The following is a 20083-nucleotide window of genomic DNA, read 5'->3' as shown; positions in this document are numbered from 1 at the left end:
CAAGAAACAGAGCAGGTTTTGAGGGAGGGGTGGTAAGTTTTGGACATGTTGAGTTTGGGATACCTGTGAGATGTGGAGGTGGAGTTGTTCAGTGTATAGTTGAAAATATGGTACTGAAGCTAAACAAAAAGGTTTAGGCCAGAGTTGGAGATTTCGAAGCCACTGAGGTCTTTACTACTTCAAAGCCCTGGGGATGGATTGCAGAGCTGAGGGAGGGATTATAGACTGAGATGAGAATTTAAACGCTAAGGAACATCCATATTTTAAAGGGTGGTCCAGAAGAAGAAACCAGCAGAGGGGACTGACAAGGAACAGACAGAGCAGAAAGAAATGGATGAGGAGAGAGAGACATTCTAGAAGCAAGGGTAGATGGAGATTTAATAAGTGGGAATGGGCTCCAGTTTCAAATATCAAGAAGGAGGATCAGAAGACATCATTGCTCGGGGCCTAAGAGCCTAGGCTTTCGCACCAGGAAGACTGTGTTAGATCCCATCCCTGCCACTTTGCTAGTTGTTTGACTTTGAGAAGGTTCCGTAACCTCTCTACACCTCAATTTCTTCATCTGTAAAATGGGATACTAATAGTACTCATGCCATAGGTTATCGTTTAAATGAGTTAATCCGTATTATCTTTTCATTGCTGCATCCTTTAAAGAGTTTGAAAAGGTCCATGAGTCTGGCAACTAGGAGATCTATGACCTTAGGATAGTTTGGTGACAATGTTGTTAAATTTATACAGCATGACAGCGGATGTTGTGCAGTGGTACATCCCATTGTAACGAGCTTGATGGGATGCCATAATTTTCCTATGGTTGCATTTTAGTGTCCTAAAAAGCCAAACCAGTTGCTGTCCAGTCGACACCGACTCTGAGTCATGGCAATCTCATGCGTCAGAGTAGGAATGTGCTCCATAGCGTTTTCAGTGGCTGATTTTTCAGAAGTAGATTGCCAGTCCTTTCTTCTGAGGTGCCTCTGGGTGGACTTGAACCTCTTGCCTTTCAGTTAGAAGCCAAACATTAACTATTTGCACCACCCAGGGACTTTTAGTACCCTAGTGTACTTTGAAATAAACAATAATTAATGTTTTTACAACCTATTGCATTTTCAGATACAACCATTTTTGTTCTTCTTTAAGTGTACATCAGGGATTTCTTGGGTGTAGAGCAGGGGTCAGCACACAGGGGTTGGGACAGCCCACCATCTGTTTTTGTAAATAAAGTTTTATTGGAACACAGCCACAATGATCCATTTGCCTATTACCTGTGGCTGCTTTCATGCTCTAGTGGTAGGTTAAGTAGTTAGACAGAGAGCATATGGCCCACAAAGCCTAAATTATGTACTAGCTGGTCTTTTACAGAAAAAATTGCCAATCTCTGGTAGACAGCACTGAAATTATTGAAGGGGATGGATGTTGCTGAGCAGATGCTTATGCCTTCTTCAATTTCCTGCTCATTCCTATAATTCTTCCAGTGTTTCGTCTCCTGGCGGAGACCCTAGAATTCAAAAGCAGTTATGGCTAAAGGAGTGAAAATCACCACACCAAAGTAATGACGTTTTCTTACGCAGATCGACTACCAAATGGAAAATAGCTTTTGTGTGTACCTGATACACAGATTTGTTGCTGTTGTTTTGTAGATTTTATTGAGACTGGAGTGGAAACCACTGTTACTAGTAGCTAAAGAACCAGAGCTGACCTATAACTTAGGAGGCAGTGGTAGATTTCTTGTCTTCTACGCTGGAGACCTGGGTCCAATTCCCGGCCACTGTACCACAAGCGCAGCCACCGCCCATCTGGCAGTGGAGGCTTGCATGTTGCTCTGATGCTAAACAGGTTTCAGTGGAGTTTCCAGACTAAGACAAACTAGGAAGAAAGGCCTAGTGATCTACTTCTGAAAATCAGCCATTGCAAACCCTGTGGACCACAAGGGTCTTATCCACAGCTGATCATGGGAATGACCAGGACGGGGTAGCATTTTGCTCCATTGTGCATGAAGTTGCCAAGACTCGGAGCCAACCCAACAGCGACTGACAACAACAACCACCTATAACTTGGTTATCCAGAACACTGTTAAGTTGCATTCATTCAGATGGCATTCTTTTTTTCCCCAGCAGAGACCAAAAGGCCTGGGAATGGCATAACTTAGTTATATAATGCGCAGCCTTAATCACTCCGGGGCTTTGTCTAGCTGGGATGTGAGAATCGGGCCATCTCTTCAGGACTATGATGGGAATTGATCAGATTTTGGATCTGGTTACTACTGAGGAGAAAAACAATCTTCTATTTGGGGAGGTGCATTCGTTCTTTTTAAAAGCCCCATTAGTTCTTTAACACATTTCTCTGGGTTACAAATTACTCTGGCTTAGGGCACCAAGGGTTTTGAGAAAGATAACAGAGAGGTGTGTAATTTATTCTGTAATCACAGGCAGAATCAATTTCAACAGAAGCCAAACATTTGAAGATAACTAAATTTTAAACTGTTTACTTTTGGAAGGATTTTTTTTTTTCTTGGTCTCAGCAGCTACCAAATTAAAAATCAATCTACCTAGTCACAAATCACCACCTCACACCCACCTTCTGTTTCCCCAAACATGCCAAAATTAGAATGTTGGAAAGAAACGCACCATTTCTATGATGAGGTAATGAAGAATGATCTCTTGGGGCTAAGTACAGCTGGGTCTAGTAAATGAAGAAAAAAGGAACATTTGTTGGAGATGTCCTCATTCTTCAGGTTCAGAGTGTGGAATGTTGGAACTGAAGGAACGTGAGAGGCCTTGGGATCTACCCCCACTCCAACACTCCTAGGTTTGCGGATCAGAAAACCGGGGCTGAGGGAGTGTAGCAACCTCTTTGCTTTCCACCCCCTTTGTGTAGTTTCCTCTTACTTATCCTTATTTTTTTTTTCAAGCTGCTCTTAAAATAAATTTATTCTAAGAAAGGGCTTGAAGGATAGTCAGGCTGGATTGACAATACTGAAAACCCTTAAACTGAGACATCTCACAAGGGTTTTGTAGAAACCCTGGTTGGCGTAGTGGTTAAGTGCTATGGCTGCTAACCAAAAGGCTGGCAATTCAAATCCACCAGGTGCTGTTTGGAAACTCTATAGGGCAGCTCTGCTTTGTCCTGTAGGGTAGCTATGAGTCAGAATTGACTCGATGGCAGCGGGTTTTGGTTTAGGGTCCAAGCTTAAGGCAAAAGGAAAAACCTCCAAGGGAAGAATTTTAAGTACCATGGAGAGCAGTTTTTGGAGGAGCGTGAGGGTGGTGCAAATGGCTGATGTGCTGCACCCAAAAGGTTGATGGTTGAAGGCCACCCACAGATGCCTTGGAAGGAAGGCCTGACAATTTACTTCTGAAAAATCAGCCATTGAAAACTCTCTGGAGCACATTTCTACTCTGACACACGCAGGGTCGCCGTAAGTTGGAATTGACTCAGCAGTAACTGGTTAAAGGAGGCTATCTTAGGTCTAAGGAGTCCTAGAGGAGCAATGGTTACCTGCTCAGCTGCTAACCAAAAGGTCAGTGGTTCAATCCCAGCAGTGACTCTGAGGGAGAAAAGACCTGTTGATCTGCTCCCATAAAGATTGCAGCCTGGGAAACCCTATGGAGCAGTTCTACTTTATTACAGAGGGTCGCTATGAGTCAGAATTGACTTGATGGCACACAGCATCATCAGTAACATGTTAGGTCTCGTTTTCAGAATCTGACCCTGAGATACAAATTTCAGTATAAGTGATTTATTAGGAAGTGTTCCCAGGAAAAGATCTGTATGGGAGTGACAGATTGGAGCAGATTGGAAGAAGAACAAGCAAGTGTGTGATATCGGGCAGTCTTGCAGAGGGTCACAGGGGCTCAACCCCACAGGGGAGCTCTGGAATCAGTGTAGGTCTTGCCTTAGATTTGTCCCAACCGAGGGGAACAACCCGCAGCTGTTAGTCACTAGTTAAGAGCTACCCTGGTGTGGGGAATGGGGTGGGGGAGGCTCAATTCTCCACCCCACAGTGGGTTCCAATAACTTGAGGACAGCCCTCCTTAAAAGGGGCTGCTGTACATGGAAAGGAAAAGAAGGGAATGTGGGCAGAGCACCCACAATACTTGCTGCAGAGGCCTTTCTGATACCTTCAAATCACAAGCAAGGATGCGTCCTCTGGTTCATCCTACTCCCTAAATTCATTTTGTAGAAGCAATGGTTGGGTCTTAACTTCCTTAGCATTGGAATTTTTCTTCTAAATGAGAGTTGAGGAAATGAAGGGTTCGGCTATAGTCAACCAGCCACAAATTCAGATATTTTGTTGGCAGGCTTCCCTTTCTGCCTCTTTTCAGGAATATCAGTTTCCAGTAAGGAAATACACCTTAAATAAATAAATATGGCCAAAATAGCGTATCTTCCAAGTAGCAAATGAAAGCAAAATAGCAGTTCAGTAAATGTTCTAAGCCTAATAGCTAATTACCTAGCACACCACATCATGTTTTTTTGTTTTCCACAGAGTGAAATCCATTTGTTTATACACTAATAGTGGGTGTAGGTGGTGTAGCCCAAACTCACCTTCACTGGCCAACTGGTTTCGGCCACAACTACTGTAAAAGCAAGAACGGAAACAAGGGAGGAGTGTTGTGTAACAACCCAGCGGCACCTGGGCCCAAGGTTGGCCACATTTCCAAGAGACTGAAGGAAGACTCCAGAGCAGGCGATCATGACATATGGTTTATTCAGGGAGCTTATTTATGGGACGGTTGGTCCAGGGTGGTGGCTCGACAAGTTTAGCACTCTGTAACCACCTAGCAGGGGACACAAGTTTATATACCATTCCAGCTGTGACTGAGGCTTATTGTTTTTCTTCCCAAGTCCTTGGGCAGTCAGCATTCCCAGGGACTTCATGTCCAAACCCAGGTGTTTTCCTTTTTGTTGCTAAGGCATTACTCGGCCTTGGCTACCAGCTCAGTCATGCCACTCCCAGCCTTTTACCTTAGCCTGAGTCCATCCTGAGTTCATCCCCAGCATGCTTCAGGGAAGAGGAAAGCTGACTCCATTAGGAGGGGTTGCGTATAGCTGAATGGCATTACCCTACAAAGGAGATAGCAAAAAAAAAAAAAAAAAAAGATGAAGAGCAAGGCAAAGAGCTAACAGCTAGTACTGCAACCATATAGATAAATAATCTCTTCATGACGAGCAGAGGGGAAATCAGGTGGGAGACGAGGCAGGAAGAAATTGACAAAGGTGGGCTCAACGAGAGCTGCCATGTCACAAATTTAGGGCTTCCTCTCAGGGAACATGGAGAAGATGACAGCTGGTGTTCATTCAGCCCTCAGTATGTGCCCAACTTTCTTCTAGCAGCTTCTTAATGAATTAACTGATTTAAACTTCACGATGATGCTGTAAGTGGGGAAACTGAGGGAATTGTGTGGGGTCACACAGCTAGTAAGTGTCAGAGCAGGATTCAAATCCAGACCGCTGGATCCAGCCAAGGTGATTGGCTGGATTTGTTATTAAAGACCTGGTGAACTACTTTTGAAAAATCAGCCGTCGAAAACCCTATGGAACGCAGTTCTATCTGACACACACGGGGTTGCCATGAGTCAGAGCCAACTCCAAGGTAACTGGTTTATAATACACAAAACTCCTCCTCTTAAGTCGGAATTTCATGTACTCTACCTTCATCCTCTGAGCAGAACTTGACTTTTTTTGTTTTTTAATAAATTGACATTTAATTATTCGTGTAATGCACTGATACACATAAAAAGGTTAAAATTAAAACATCATGAATAAAACATCACAGATAAAGCAAGGCAGAGTTTCCTTTGGTCAGCTCCCCCAAATCCCTGTTCATCACCACTGACATTAGCTTAGAGTCATTTCAGATGAAAATATATTTAGATGCTTTATATGTAGTCTTTGAAAACACATGGTAGTGTTTGTCCTTTTTTTTTTTTTAAAAAAAAGAAAGACATTAATTATACTACAGTTCAGGGGTTCCTAATCCTTCTTGATTTAAGACTCCCTTTGTATCTTTTTTTTTTTTTCTGTATCATAGTAATTTTTTCATGGTACCTCTAGGCACAAAATAAAAAATACTTAATAGTTCATACAATAGTAGTTAGATCCAAACAAATTGATAAGTATTTATGTCCTAACAACTTCGTGGAGTTTCTGGGTGGTGCAAGGAATTAAAGCACTTGACTGTTCACCAAAAGGTTGAATGTGACCACTCAAAAAATAATACACACAAATTGCAAGAAAAATAGTAATTTTTTTCATTCTTAAATAATCACTATTACTTACTAATGGTACCTGTTTATTTGCAGGGCACCGCATGACCTCTTAAACCTGAAACTCAGATCGGATATCGTGACACTCATTGTCTTTTCCACAACGATTTTTGTTTGGTACTTGCTTTTTATTTCAGCACCCCCTGGAAACCCACCTTCACAAAAATAGGACATCAAAAGGAAGAGCACACAATCTGTGTTGGAACTGAGAACTACCTTCAGCTTAGGCTGGGTTCTCTAGAGAAGCAAAACCAATAAAGCTATGAATATACATATATAGAGATTTATATCAAGGAAATGGCTCATAAGGTTGTAGAGACTGGAAAGTCCCAAGTCTGTGGGTCAGGCTGGAGGCTTCTCCTGACCCAGGTAGCAGCAGGGGTTGGTGAACCCAAGATCGGTAGGTGAGAGAGCAGAGCTCTTTTCAAAGGCTGTGAAGATCGAAGAATCCCAAGATCGGCAGCAAGACTGCAGGTAAGCTGCTAGCTCAAGTCCCAATAACTGGAGATCAGATGAATAGGAGCCAGCTGTAGGATCCAGAGCGAGCAAAAACCATGAGCCTTGCCAGAATGTCCACTTATATTCAATGCAGGCCACATGCCCAAGGAAACTTTCTTTCAGCTGATTGGCTACTCACAGCAGATCCCATCATGGGGGTGATCATGTTATATCAGATCGCAACATGGAAGTGATCACAACGTCATACAACTGCCAAACCACTGAGAATCGTGGCCCAGCCAAGTTGACACACAATCTTAACCATCACATGCAGTGTCCAACAGGTGTCGACTATGACTGCTTTTCCCAAGGCCCTGTACCGTGCAACGTTGAACTAACTGCAGCTATCGTCATAAATTTTGCAGTTGACTTTTTTCGTCCCACAAAGTGCCTTAGAGATCTGTCTCCATGTTACACATGAAGATCTACCTCATTGAAGACACTGCTGCGGAGTCATTCAGAATATGAACAGACTACACTTTATCTATTTTCCCGATGATGGCCATTACTGCTATTTCTAATATATTATGATTTTATATAACAATGTAGGCAAATCCTTGTTACATGTCTCCTCCTTTTCTCGCATGGATGAATTAGTGAATAAAGAAATTATTGGGCCATAGGCCAGGCCAGTCAGGTTTTTTATTTTAATAAATGCTAAAAAATTGAGCTTGGTCCTCTTTGAAGAAATGATTTTTTGTAATCCCTTGGAACATGATTACTGCTGAATTACTTTTCATGTTGTTTTTAGCTGATGTCTACTCAGCCCCTGATTCATGGTGACCCATGCACAATGGAACAAAATGCTGCTCGGTGGCGCCCCATCCCCATGCTCTGTTGTGGAGTGGACCTTTGTGATCCATAGGGTTTTCACTGGCTGATTTTTGGAAGCGGGTTGCCAGGCCTTTCTTTCTAGTTCATCTTAGTCTGGAAGCGCCACTGAAATCTGTTCAGCATTCGAGCGACACACAGGCCTCCACTGACATACAGGTGGTGGCTGTGCTTGAGGTGCATTGGCCAGGAATCGAACCCATGTATTCTGCATGGAAGGCAAGAATTCCACCACTGAACCACTACTGCCTCCCTATTTTTTTTTTTTTTCCTAAGGGCTACATAAAACAGAAAAAGCATGGTTGCTGTCAAGCCACACTGACTCCGTGTGTCAGGGTAGAACTATGCTCCATAGGGTGTTCAGTGGCTGATTTTTTGGAAGTAGATTGACAGACTTTTCTTCCAAGGTGCCTCTGGGTTGACCTGAACCTCCAATCTTCTGGTTAACAGCTGAGCACGTTAACCATTTGCACTACCGAGGGATTCCTTAGGATTACATACTTCATGGCTATCCCATCCAGAAAGAATAGTTGTCCTGGAAAAGGATGTAGTGATTACACTGAGTTGTTGTTGTTGTTAGGTGCTGTCAAGTCAGTTCTGACTCATAAGGACCCTACGAACAACAGAACGAAACACTGCCCTGTCCTGCTCCATCCTCAAAATTGTAGTTATGCTTGAGCTTATTGTTGCAGCCACTGTGTCAATCCATCTCATTGAGAGTCTTCCTCTCTTCCGCTACGCTCTGCTTTACCAAGCATGATGTCCTTCTCCAGGGACTGGTCCCTCCAGACAACATGTCCAAAGTCTGTAAGATAAAGTCTCGCCTCATCCCTTCTAAGGAGCACCATGGCTGTACTTCTTCAAAGCCAGATTTGTTCATTCTTCTGGCAATACCTGGTATATTCAATACTCTTCGCCAACGCCATAATTCAAAAGCATTAATTCTTCTTTGGCTTCCTTATTTCATTGTCCAGCTTTCACATGCCTATGAAGCTATTGAAAACACAATGGCTTGGGTCAGGTGCCCCTTAGTCTTTAGAGTGACATCTTTACTTTTTAATACTTTAAATAGTTCTTTTGCAGCAGATTTGCTGAATGCAACGTGTCTTCTAATTTTTTGACTGCTGTTTCCATGGGTGTTGATTGTGGATCCAAGTAAAATGAAATCCTTGACAATTTCAATATTTTCTCCATTTATCATGATGTTGCTTATTGATCCAGTTGTGAGAATTTTTGTTTTCTTTATGCATTACACTGTAGACATAGGTAATTGAGATAGGCAGGGCCTAAAAGGCAAGGGTAGGGTATGAAAGGGCAGAGAGGAGGAGGAAGTTGGAAAGTGGTGAGAAATGTAAGGTGTATTTCTTAGGGCAATGAGGAGGCCAGGTCATTTGGAGTGAATAATTTATTTAGGACATAGATGGCAAATACCTTGCAGGCATGCCTTCCTTGTTCTCTACCCTCCGTGACAGACATAACCAATCCATCATGGCAGTCATTCTCATGGAGCCTTCATGCAGCCTTGGAATCCTCATAGCCCTCTGGGAGATGATCACCAATTACCTGGCATGAGCACACAAAATGAAAATTACTTGTCATTTCTGGAGTCAGAGAGAAGCTGGAGAGGCAGGCTGAAATTAGGCAGAGAAGGGCCAAGGCATTCGAAGCATGCTAAACAAGAAGGATTCACAAGACATTTATATTTCAGACTTTATTGGGAAAATGACTGGTGATGCTTCTCTGTAAAACAATAGCAATGGGTACTGATCTCTGGCTGCTATTTGTTTTCTAGCCTTAGCTCTAAAGTATCCTCTGCTGAAACCTGTCCACCATGGGTGACCCTACTGGTATTTGAAATACCTGTGGCATAGCTTCCAGGATCACAGGAACACATAAGCCACCACAGTACTGCAGATTTACAGTCGGTGGTAGGGGTGACCTCAGGGAAGTTGTTTAACATCCTAAGACCCAGATTTATTGTCTGTAGATGGGGTTGTTAGCTGACATGGAGTCAGTTCTGACTCATAGTGACCCTATGTACCACAGAATTAAACACTGCCCGGTCCTGTACCACGCTCACAGTTGTTGTTATGCTTGAGCAAATTGTTGCAGCCACTGCGTCAGTCCATCTCTTTGAGGGTCTTCCTCTTTTCCGCTGACCCTGTACTTTACCAAGCATGAAGTCCTTCTCTAAGGATTGATCTCCCTCCTGACAACATGTCCAAAGTATGTAACTCAGTCTCGCCATCCTTGCTTCTAAGGAGCATCCTGGTTATACTTCTAGGACAGATTTGTTCATTCTTTTGGCAGTCCATGATATATTCAAAAGTCTTTGCCCACACCACAATTCGAAGGCATCAATTCTTTTTCAGTCTTCCTTATTCACTGTCCAGCTTTTGTATGTAAATGATGGCAATTGAAAATACCATGGCTGTGCCAGGTGCACCTTAGTCTTCAGGGTAAGACTAAAGTGTTGCTTTTCAACACTTTAAAGAGGTCTTTTGCAGCAGATTTGCCCAATGCAATGCATCTTTTGATTACTTGACTGCTGCTTCCATGGGTGTTGATTGTGGATCCAAGTAAAATGAAATCCTTGACTACTTCAGTCTTTTCTCTGTTTATCATGATGTTGCTTATTGGTCCAGTTGTGAAGATTTTTGTTGACTTTATGCCGAGGTGTAATCCATACTGAAGGCTGTGGTCTTTGATCTTCATCAGTAAGTGTTTCAAGTCCTCTTCACTTTCAGCAAGAAAGGTTGTGTTATCTGCATAATGCAGGTTGTTAATAAGTCTTCTTCCAATCCTGATGGCCCGTTCTTCTTCATACAGTCCAGCTTCTTGGATTGTTTGCTCAGCATACAGATTGAATAGGTATGGTGAGAGGATACATACCTGATGCACACCTTTGCTGACTTTAAACCACGCAGTATCCCCTTGTTCTTTCCGAACAACCGCCTCTTGATCTATGTACAGGTTCTTCATGAGCACAATTAAGTGTTCTGGAATTCCCATTCTTCGCAATATTACCCATAATTTGCTATGATCCACACAGTCAAATGCCTTTGCATAGTCAATAAAACACAGGTAAACATCCTTCTGGTATTCTCTGCTTTTGGCCAGGATCCATCTGACATCAGCAACGATGTCCCTGGTTCCATGTCCTCTTCTGAATCAGGCCTGAATTTCTGGCAGTTCCCTGTTGATATACTGCTGCAGCTGATTTTGAATGATCTTCAGTAAAATTTTGCTTGCATGTGATATTAATGATATTATTTGATACTTTCCGCATTCAGTTGGATCACCTTTCTTGGGAATAAGCATAAATACGGATCTCTTCCAGTCGGTTGGCCAGGTAGCTGTTTTCCAAATTTCTTGGCATAGATGAATGAGCACTTCCAGGGCTGCATCTGTTTGTTGAAACATCTCAACTGATATTCTGTCAATTCCTGGAGCCTTGTTTTTCTCTAATGCCTTCAGTGCAACTTGGACGTCTTCCTTCAGTACCATTGGTTTCTGATCATATGCTACCTCTTGAAATGGTTGAACGTCGACTAATTCTTTTTGGTGTAATGACTCTGTGTATTCCTTACATCTTCTTTTGATGCTTCCTACATCATTTAATATTTTCTCCATAGAATCTTTCACTATTGCAATTTTAGGCTTGAATTTTTTCTTCAGTTCTTTCAGTTTGAGAAATGCTGAGTGTGTTCTTCCCTTTTGGTTTTCTATCTCCAGCTCTTTGCACTTGTCATTATTACTACTTTACTTTGTCTTCTCGAGCTACCTTTTGAAATTTTCTGTTCATTTCTTTTACTTCATCATTTCTTCCTTTTGCTTTAGCTACTTGATGTTGAACAGCAAGTTTCAGAGTGTCTTCTGACATCCATTTCGGTCTTTTCTTTCTTTCCTGTCTTTTTAATGACCTCTTGCTTTCTTCATGTATGATGTCCTTGATGTCATTCCACAACTCGTCTGGTCTTCAGTCATTAGTGTTCAACGTGTCAAATATATTCCTGAGATGGTCTCTAAATTCAGGTGGGATATACTCAACTTTGTACTTCAGCTCTCATCGACTTGTTCTAATTTTCTTCAGTTTCAACTTGAACTTGCATATAAGCAATTAATGGTCTGTTCCACAGTCAGCCCCTGGCCTTGTTCTGACTGACGTTATTGAGCTTTTCTATCATCTCTTTCCACAGATGTAGTTGATTTGATTCCTGTGTGTTCTGTCTGGTGAGGTCCATGTGTATAATCGCTGGTTGTGTTAGTGAGAAAAGGTATTTGCAATGAAAAAGTCATTGGTCTTGCAAAATTCTATCATGCGATCTCTGTCACCGAGGCCATATTTTCCAACCACTGATCCTTCTTTGTTTCCAACTTTTGGATTCCAATCACCAGTAATTATCAAGGCATCCTGATTACATGTTGATCATTTTCATACTGCAGAAGTTGGTAAAAATCTTCAGTTTCTTCATCTTTGGCCTTAGTGGTTGGTGCATAAATTTGAATAGTAGTCATATTAACTGGTCTTCCTTGTAGAGATATGGATATTATCCTATCACTGACAGCGTTGTACTTCAGGATAGATCTTGAAATGTTCTTTTTGACGATGAATGCAACACTATTCCTTTTCAAGTTGTCATTTCCGGCATAGTATACCATAAATTATGATTGTCTGATTCAAAATGGCCAATACCAGTCCATTTCAGCCTAAGATAGCGATGCTTATGTGTTCCATTTCATTTCTGACAGTTTCCAATTTTCCTAGATTCATGCTTCGTACATTCCATGTTCTGATTATTAATGGATGTTTGCAGCTGTTTCTTCTCATTTTGAGTCATGCCACATCAGCAAATGAAGGTCCCGAAAGCTTTACTCTATCCACATCATTAAGGTCGACTCTACTTTGAGGAGGTAGCTCTTCCCCAGTCATCTTTTGAGTGCCTTCCAACCTGGGGGGCTCATCTTCCAGCACTATATCAGACGATGTTCCACTGTATTCATAAGGTTTTCACTGGCTAATTCTTTTCAGAAGTAGACTGCTGGTTTCTTTTTCCTAGTCTGTCTCAGTCTGAAAGCTCAGCTGAAACCTGTCCTCCACGGGTGACCCTGCTGGTATCTGAATACCGGCGGCACAGCTTCCAGCATGACAGCAACACGTAAGCCCCTACAGTACAACAGACTGACGGACATGTGGGGGGAAATGGGGTTGTAGTGAGGACTAAATAAAATAATGCATGGAAACTCTTAGAATAGCAGCTGGCACTTAGTAAAAACCAGAAAACCAAACCTGTTGCTGTCAAGTCGATTCCGACTTGTAATGACCCTATAGGACAGAGCAGAACTGTTCCATAGAGTTTCCAAGGATCGCCTGCTGGATTCGAACTGCTGACCTTTTGGTTAGCAGCTGTAACACTTAATCCCTATGCCACCAGGGTTTCTGGCACTTAGTAAGTGCTGAACAAATTCTTGTTCTTATTAAACTTTTTGGTGAAATGTTTACATCAAACCATAGGGGTAAAAGAGAACTTTGAGGCTTACCGCTGACCCAGGTGAGATAAAGCAGGCTGAAGAGCTCAACTGGTGATAGTTCCCTTTTCTTCTGACCTGTCTAGTATCACGCAGGAGGGGTGCCTATAAGCGAGGGCCCCCCAACCTCAGACAGGTACTCAGTGGCACCCCTCTTATCATCTTTATAAATTGCAGGTATATAGTGTTGCTTCCTGATATTCCTTGAGCGGCTGCAGAACATCACATTTAATGATATCAAAGGCTGCTCAGTTCTCAGCATGTTGAGGTAACCTTTACATGGGGCTGCAGAGAAGCCTGGCCCTGGGACAGCATGGTATCTTCTTCAGATGCCTGTGAGCAACAGGAATCTCTACCTAGGCCTTTTGCCTTCTTTGTTTGGTAATGAAGCCTCTGAAAGTAAAACATCTAAAATCATTTGTTCCTCGCTACCTTGAAGGATTAAGCATGGGTGGGTCAGTGGTAGACTTCTCACCTTCCATGCAGGAGACCCAGGTTTGACTCCCAGCCAATGCACCCCATGTGCAGCCACCAGCTATCTGTCGGTGGAGGCTTGTGTGTTGATATGATGCTGGACGGGTTTCAGTGGAGCTTCCAGACTAAGATGGAGTAGGAAGAAAGGCCTGGTGATCTACTTCCCAAAATTAGCCACTGAAAACCCTGTGGATTGCAATGGCCTGATATGCGACTGATCATGGGGATGGTGCAGGGCTGGGCAGGGTTTCATTTTGCTGTGCCTGGGGTTGCCATGAGTCAGGGGCTGACATGAGGGCAGCCAACAACCACCATGAAGAAAGAGTTGTCTGTGTGTGATGGAGCTCGTGCTGGCTTGGCCCAATATTAATCTTAAAGGAGGCTGGCTCAGAAGGGGACGTGGGTGCTGATGCCACAAGTTTAGCGTTGGACCCTGTTTTTCTGAGATCATGGATGCCAGATGCTCAAGGTCTTTAGCCATCACTGGCTTGGCCAGAGCCATGAAACTCAAAGAATCACTGTGGAATCAGTTAGTGCATATTCTCCCCCTGGTTCTCCTCTCCTAGCTGTGTGACTCAAACATTACTCACAAATGATTAATCCCCTGTAATTTACACCTTTGCCTGTGTTATAATTACTGCTGAACTGTTCATGTTGGTTTCCTGAGGGTGGGAGACAGGAACCTATCAGAACCAACGTTGCACTACGCAGAAGGAATCGCTCTCTTATATACTCTGTAGTTATTAAGTGGAGCCCTGGTGGCACAATGGTTAAGAGCTCAGACTGCTAACCAAAAGGTCAAACCCACCAGTTGCTCCTTGGAAACTCTATGGGGCAGTTCTACTCTGTCCTATAGGGTCACTATGAGTCGGAATTGACTCGATGGTCAAGGGTATAGGTAATTATTAAGCATGCATCGTATGGTCCAGTAATCTGACCACACTCTCTGCTGTTTTTCTCCCCAGCACTGGCTTGAACCTAACAAGTCCGTCGCCAAGCAAATGAAATGTAAGTGTCCATCTGGGGCTTCATGTTTGCTATGACATGTCCAAAGACAGAATCTGTTTCTTGACACAGGTCCTTCTGCCAAGGGGAACAACGCAGGGAGTTGAAGAAGAATGGGTGGGTGGGTGGGGCTTCTCCCTCCCAGTGAGAGCTGTGGCCCCCTCCCCCCTTATTCCCTGGCCTTTGTCCTCTCTGCAGTCATTATTCCTAGTTAGGCCCTATCTCTTCCCATCCCACCATCTTACTTTCATATTTCAACTGAAGTAGGGGTGTTGGAATTGGATTGTTAAATGTCCGTTAACATAATCATCAGATGTCTGATTCCTTTTGGTTGTGGGAGTTACTAGCAAGTGGCTCAGGGTAGAGGGAGTGGTGGTGAGAGAAACAGGTGTGTTTAGAAACTAAAATCTTACTGGTAACAATACTAAAGATTTCTTTTTTCTTGACTCCCTCAAGCTTCGTAAAAATGAAGAAAAATTATATTTTATGGGCAGTTGCTTGAAATCTCTGGTTCTGAACTGCTTTTACACCACTGAGCTCTTGGAGTTGTTGGCCTTGGGTGACAACGTCTCCCCAGAACCTGTAGTCATCCACCTGGGTGTTGTAAGGAGGGTGGTGCCTGGTGGTTGTAGGGGGCATGATGATTGTCCTGGTTACCCAGGCCAGGCTGAAGTCAGCCTACTTTATTTACGGTTTGGAGGAGAGCTTGGGAAATGCACCTCAGAAATTCAGTGCCTGCCCTGAAATCCATTTATCCCTCCATGTCAGCTTTCCCAGGGCTCTGACATGTAGCAATAAATCAGTTTTTCATCAGAGACCAGGTTAGCACACATTAGGTCACTTGTCATCATTCAAGGAATTCTTTTCTTTCTTAAATCTAAAGAAATAATTCCGGGTGGGGGTTTCAGGTCAAAGAAGGAAGAAACTGAACATGGGCTGCAAACTGGCAGCCAACACATTTCTTCCTCAACTTTTTCTCCCCGCTCCTTGTCTTTATCTCTTTCTCCTTCCCTGATTCTTCCTCCCTTCTTCTATTCCTTCCCTTCCTCTCCTCCTTCTCTCCCCTCTGCCCCTTTCCTCCCCCTACATTCCTTCCCTTTTCTGTCCCTTCCCTTCCCTCCCCTCCCCTCTCCTTTCTCTTCACCTTCCCACTTCTCTTCACCTGTCCCCTCCCCTCCTCTCCCCTTCCCTTCTGTTCCCTTCTCTCCCTTTCCCTCCCCTCCCCTCTCCTTTCTCTTCCCCTTCCCTTTTCCCTTTCCTTTGTCTTCTCTTCCCCTTTCCCCTGTCCACTCCCCTCCCCTCTTCTCTCCTTCCCTCCTCTCCCCTCCTCTTCTTATCCCTTCCCTTCTTTTCCTTTTCGCTTCCTCCTCCCCTTCCCCTCCCTCCTTCCTCCCTCCTAAGCAGACACTGACTGATCTGTGCTAGAAAGGAGCAGGGTTGTTCAGGGCATGCCGTACCTGTGGCTTCTGTAGGCCATAGGGCTGCAGGGAGAGGCCAGGAGAGGTGTGTAGAGGTGAGGACAGGGGCAGCTGTGGGCTCGGGTGTCCAGGGAGGCCAGGATGTTGGGGTGAGGCTGCAGTAGAGGTGGGCTCTATTGCCCTACCAAGCTGAGAGAGGCATTCCGCTTCTTCTGGACATGGTCAGACAGAGGACTGGAGGAGGCTCCCTGTAGTATGATACGCAGGATAGTGAGAATGGACTCATGCACCTGCGAAAAAGTAGTTGGTGCTTAACTTTTTTCTGCTAACTGCTAAGTCTTGATATTTTTTGTTTATGTAGGGTTGGGGGGGGTATTTAAAAATAAGGAGACTTGGTGGCTCAGTGGTTAAGCACTTGGCTGCTAACGGAAGAAGGCCAGTGGTTCAAACTCACCAGTTTCTCTTTGGTTGTTGCCCATGGGGCAGTTCTACCCTGTACTTTGAGTTGGAATCAACTTGATGGCATACAGCAACAACAACAACGTATTTAAAAATATTTAGACATTTTCCTGTAACCTTTTTTTATATTAATTGGTTCTTTGACTTTGGCTCTTAAACATCATGAAATATTTTATATACATATACATTTTATTTATTGTGCTTTAAGTGAAAGTTTACAGATCAAGTCAGTCTCTCATACAAAAACTTATATACACCTTGCTGTGTACTTCTAGCTGCCCTCCCCTTAATGAGACAGCACACTTGTCCTCTTCACCCTGTATTCCCCGTGTCCATTCAACCAACTCCTGTCCCTCTCTGCCCTCGTATGTCACCTCCAGACAGGAGCTGCCCACATAGTCTCACATCATGAAATATTTTCCTTTTTCCCTTAGACCAGGCACATTTTTGAAATACCAAATCTATCTCTATGAAAAGGTGCGTCCAACATTTAATAGGAGAACAAATTTTAAATTGTGAAGGACTTTCTGCCTAAAAGCTTTGTCTCTATACTATAGCTAAACAGTCAACTGAGCATTTATGTATTTTGTAAAAATTGCTTAAAGATTATATTTGACTACAGGCCAATTTCAATCTAATGACAGATGAAATCTGAACCTGAGAAAAGAAATCAAGTCTGTGTAAACTTTAATTTCTAAACCAGACAGGGGGACTCTCGGGTTCTAGCAACTGGCAAGGGTCTTACCCAGTGCCCAGCCCCCCGTATAAAGTTAAGGATGTTAGCACACAGAGAAAGACGCAGTTTTCTCAAGCTCTCAAACCTAGTTTTGTTGCTGTTGGTGATGATATGTTTTAGCGTCAAGAATTTCTGCGTTCTTGTAAGTAGGTCCTGGGAATGTTAACTTTTACTATAAATTAAAAAGAAAATGGTTTTTTAAACTAGGGCTTATATGTTGTTAACCAAGAGAAAGTAAGTTTAATCCCTGGGATTTATCCATGAATTTATCAGAAGAATTTGGTTACAAAACTCCAGGTAGTGTTCTCCTTGGATGTGTCTTTTATACTCTGACTTGCTTTTAGTGAGCAATGGGGAACTACTTCTTTTATTTCCGTTCCCATGACAGCAGCTGACAGATATTCAGGTCCTTTGCTCTATTCAGATCCTTCTCACCATAGGTGTTCCCAGGATTGGTGTTTCCTACGGTTGACTAAAGGTCAGCTGTCCCAGTGAGCAAATGCTGTACGAAAGCTTTGATGTTTCTTACTAGTTTTTTTTGAAAATTATTTTTTTTAATAATGTGCATGGTTTTTCAAACAATTCGGAGAGGTTTAAAATGAAGACCAAAATGATTTCCTTTCTCCTCTCCCTTCTACCTCTAAGCCCATCCCAAAGAGGTAACTATTGTTAACAGTATTTTATATATCCTTCCAGGAATGTTCATCACTATATAAGCCACTTAACACATATAAGACCTTTTATAAACAAACATGAGCTCAATCTCTATATAGTTCTTCATCTTGCTATTTTTTCTTAATTAATTTTACAGATCTTTCAATAATGTTGGAAACCCTGGTGGTATAGTGGTTAAGAGCTGCAGCTGCTAATCAAAAGGTGGGCAGTTCAAATCCACCAGGGGCTCCTTGGAAACCCTGTAGGGCAGTTCTGCTCTGTCCTGTAGGGTTGCTGTGAGTTGGAATCAACGGCAACGGGTTTGTTTTTTTCTTGGTTTCAATATTGTTAATTGATGATTGGCTTCATTTTAAAATGGTTTTCTGATAGTTAATTGTATGCTTGTATATAGTTTATTTATTAATAGACATCAAGTTTGTTTCTAGTATTTGGCTATGATAAATTATATTGTGACTTCCCCTCAAGCTTGGTGTTTGGCTGGTGGGCACCCACGCGGGGTCAACATGTGTATCAAGAAGCATTATTTCTGTTTGGGGCCCGTCTACCCCAGTCATGGCATAATGTTCATCTTCAATGATGGCAAGGTGTTCAGATTCTGTAAATCCAAATGTTACAAATTATATTGTGATAAATGTGCTTGTATGTAAATTCTTGCATCTTGTACTAGAAAAGCCTAAAAGTGGAATTGTTGGGCCCAAAATTACACATATTTTAACTTCCACAGTGATACATATCCATCCAAAGACCTTGTATCAACTTACTACCATAACATTATACGAGAGCGCCTGCTTCCCCAAAACCTTGTTGAAAATAGATATAATCAAACTTGTGTTTATGGTGACTTCAATTTTTTCTAAGAAGGAAAAATATTTATTAAATTGAGAAACTGATTAATCGAACACTTACTTGATTGGATATGAGTTTTTAAATCAGAGAACTTGTTGAATCAATACCTCTTCCTCTGATGAGCTCAAGAAAGTCATTTTAAATTTTATTTTTAAAATTAACATATAATAAAATCAACTTTATTTTGCTGTACAGTTTTATGAATTTTAATACATGCATAGGTTTGTGTAACCATCACCACAGTCAGGATGCAGAACAGTTCTAAATCAAAAGAGCCTTTGCTGTTGAGTTGATTCCAACCTATAGGACCCTATAGGACAATGTAGAAGTGCCCCGTAGGGTTGCCAAGGAGTGGCTGGTGGATTTGAACTGTTGACCTTTTGGTTAGCAGCCGAATGCATAACCACTGTACCACCAGGGCTCCCAGAACAGTTCTATCACCCCAAAAACCTCCCACATGCTGCCTCTTTGTAGTCACAAATCCCTCCCCTAACCACTAGCAATCACTTATCTGTTCTCCACCAGTATAGTTTCATCTTTTGAGAATGTCATATAAATGGAATCATACAGTATATAATATTTTGAGACAGGCTTTTTTCACTACGCACATTGACTCTGAGATTCATCCAAGGTGCTGTGTTTACTAATACATAGCGTAGAAAATCTGCGAAGATAAAAGCAGGTCTTTGAAAAGATCAATAAAATTGGTGAACTACTGGCAAGACTGATGAAGAAAAAGACACAGATTACCATTATCAGGAAGGAAAGAGGGGTTATCACTACAGACCCCACAGAACAACTCTACACACACACATTTGACAGTTTAGATGAAATGGACCAATTCCTCAAAAAACCACAAATTACCAAACCTTACCCAATCTGAAAAACATAATTTGAATAGTTTGAGCTATTAAAGAAATTGAATTTGCAGTTAAAAACCTTCCAGAAAAGAAATCCCCAGTCATCTCCTTCTGCTGCTGTCACTGCCAGGACTCCCTTTCCTTTTCCTCAAGCCTGAAGTAGTAGCTTCTCTCAGAGCCCTCTGCCTACACCGAAGGCAACTTTCAGGTGTCTTCTGAGTCCTGGCGGGGGAATAATGAAGAAAAAAAGGGATGAACTGTCTGTTGCTTCAGTAGCCCTTTGAACTCTGGTCTTCTTTCTCAATCTGCCTACTACTGTTTAATTTTTAGAGTCCTTAAATAGATGCTCCATGTATCCAGACCAGGATTTATAGCTGTTTTCAGTGACAGGGACAGGATGGATGGGATACTAACAGTCCATCTTACCTGGAACTGGAACCTTAAGTCAAACTTTTAATCATTCCTTATCTACTAAAAACGCAGGTAGGC

General features: G+C 42.5%; 1 protein-coding gene across 2 annotated transcripts in view; it reads left to right on the top strand.

The window, feature by feature from the left end:
* FRMD3 (FERM domain containing 3) overlaps positions 1-20083 on the top strand; it is a 367315-nt gene that overhangs the window by 203158 nt on the left and 144074 nt on the right. The window contains exon 3 of one of the 2 annotated variants that reach the window (XM_049896889.1): positions 14561-14603. The exons of the other annotated variant lie outside the window; for it this stretch is intronic. Coding sequence (XP_049752846.1) covers positions 14561-14603 — 43 coding nt within the window. The remainder of the gene's footprint in view (positions 1-14560; positions 14604-20083) is intronic. 2 annotated transcript variants of the gene reach the window in all.

Source organism: Elephas maximus, chromosome 9 (assembly GCF_024166365.1).
Source record: "Elephas maximus indicus isolate mEleMax1 chromosome 9, mEleMax1 primary haplotype, whole genome shotgun sequence".
Taxonomy (NCBI): Eukaryota; Metazoa; Chordata; class Mammalia; order Proboscidea; family Elephantidae; genus Elephas; species Elephas maximus.
The sequence above is the reverse complement of the archived record's forward strand: the minus strand, read 5'-3'. Positions and strand labels throughout refer to the sequence as shown.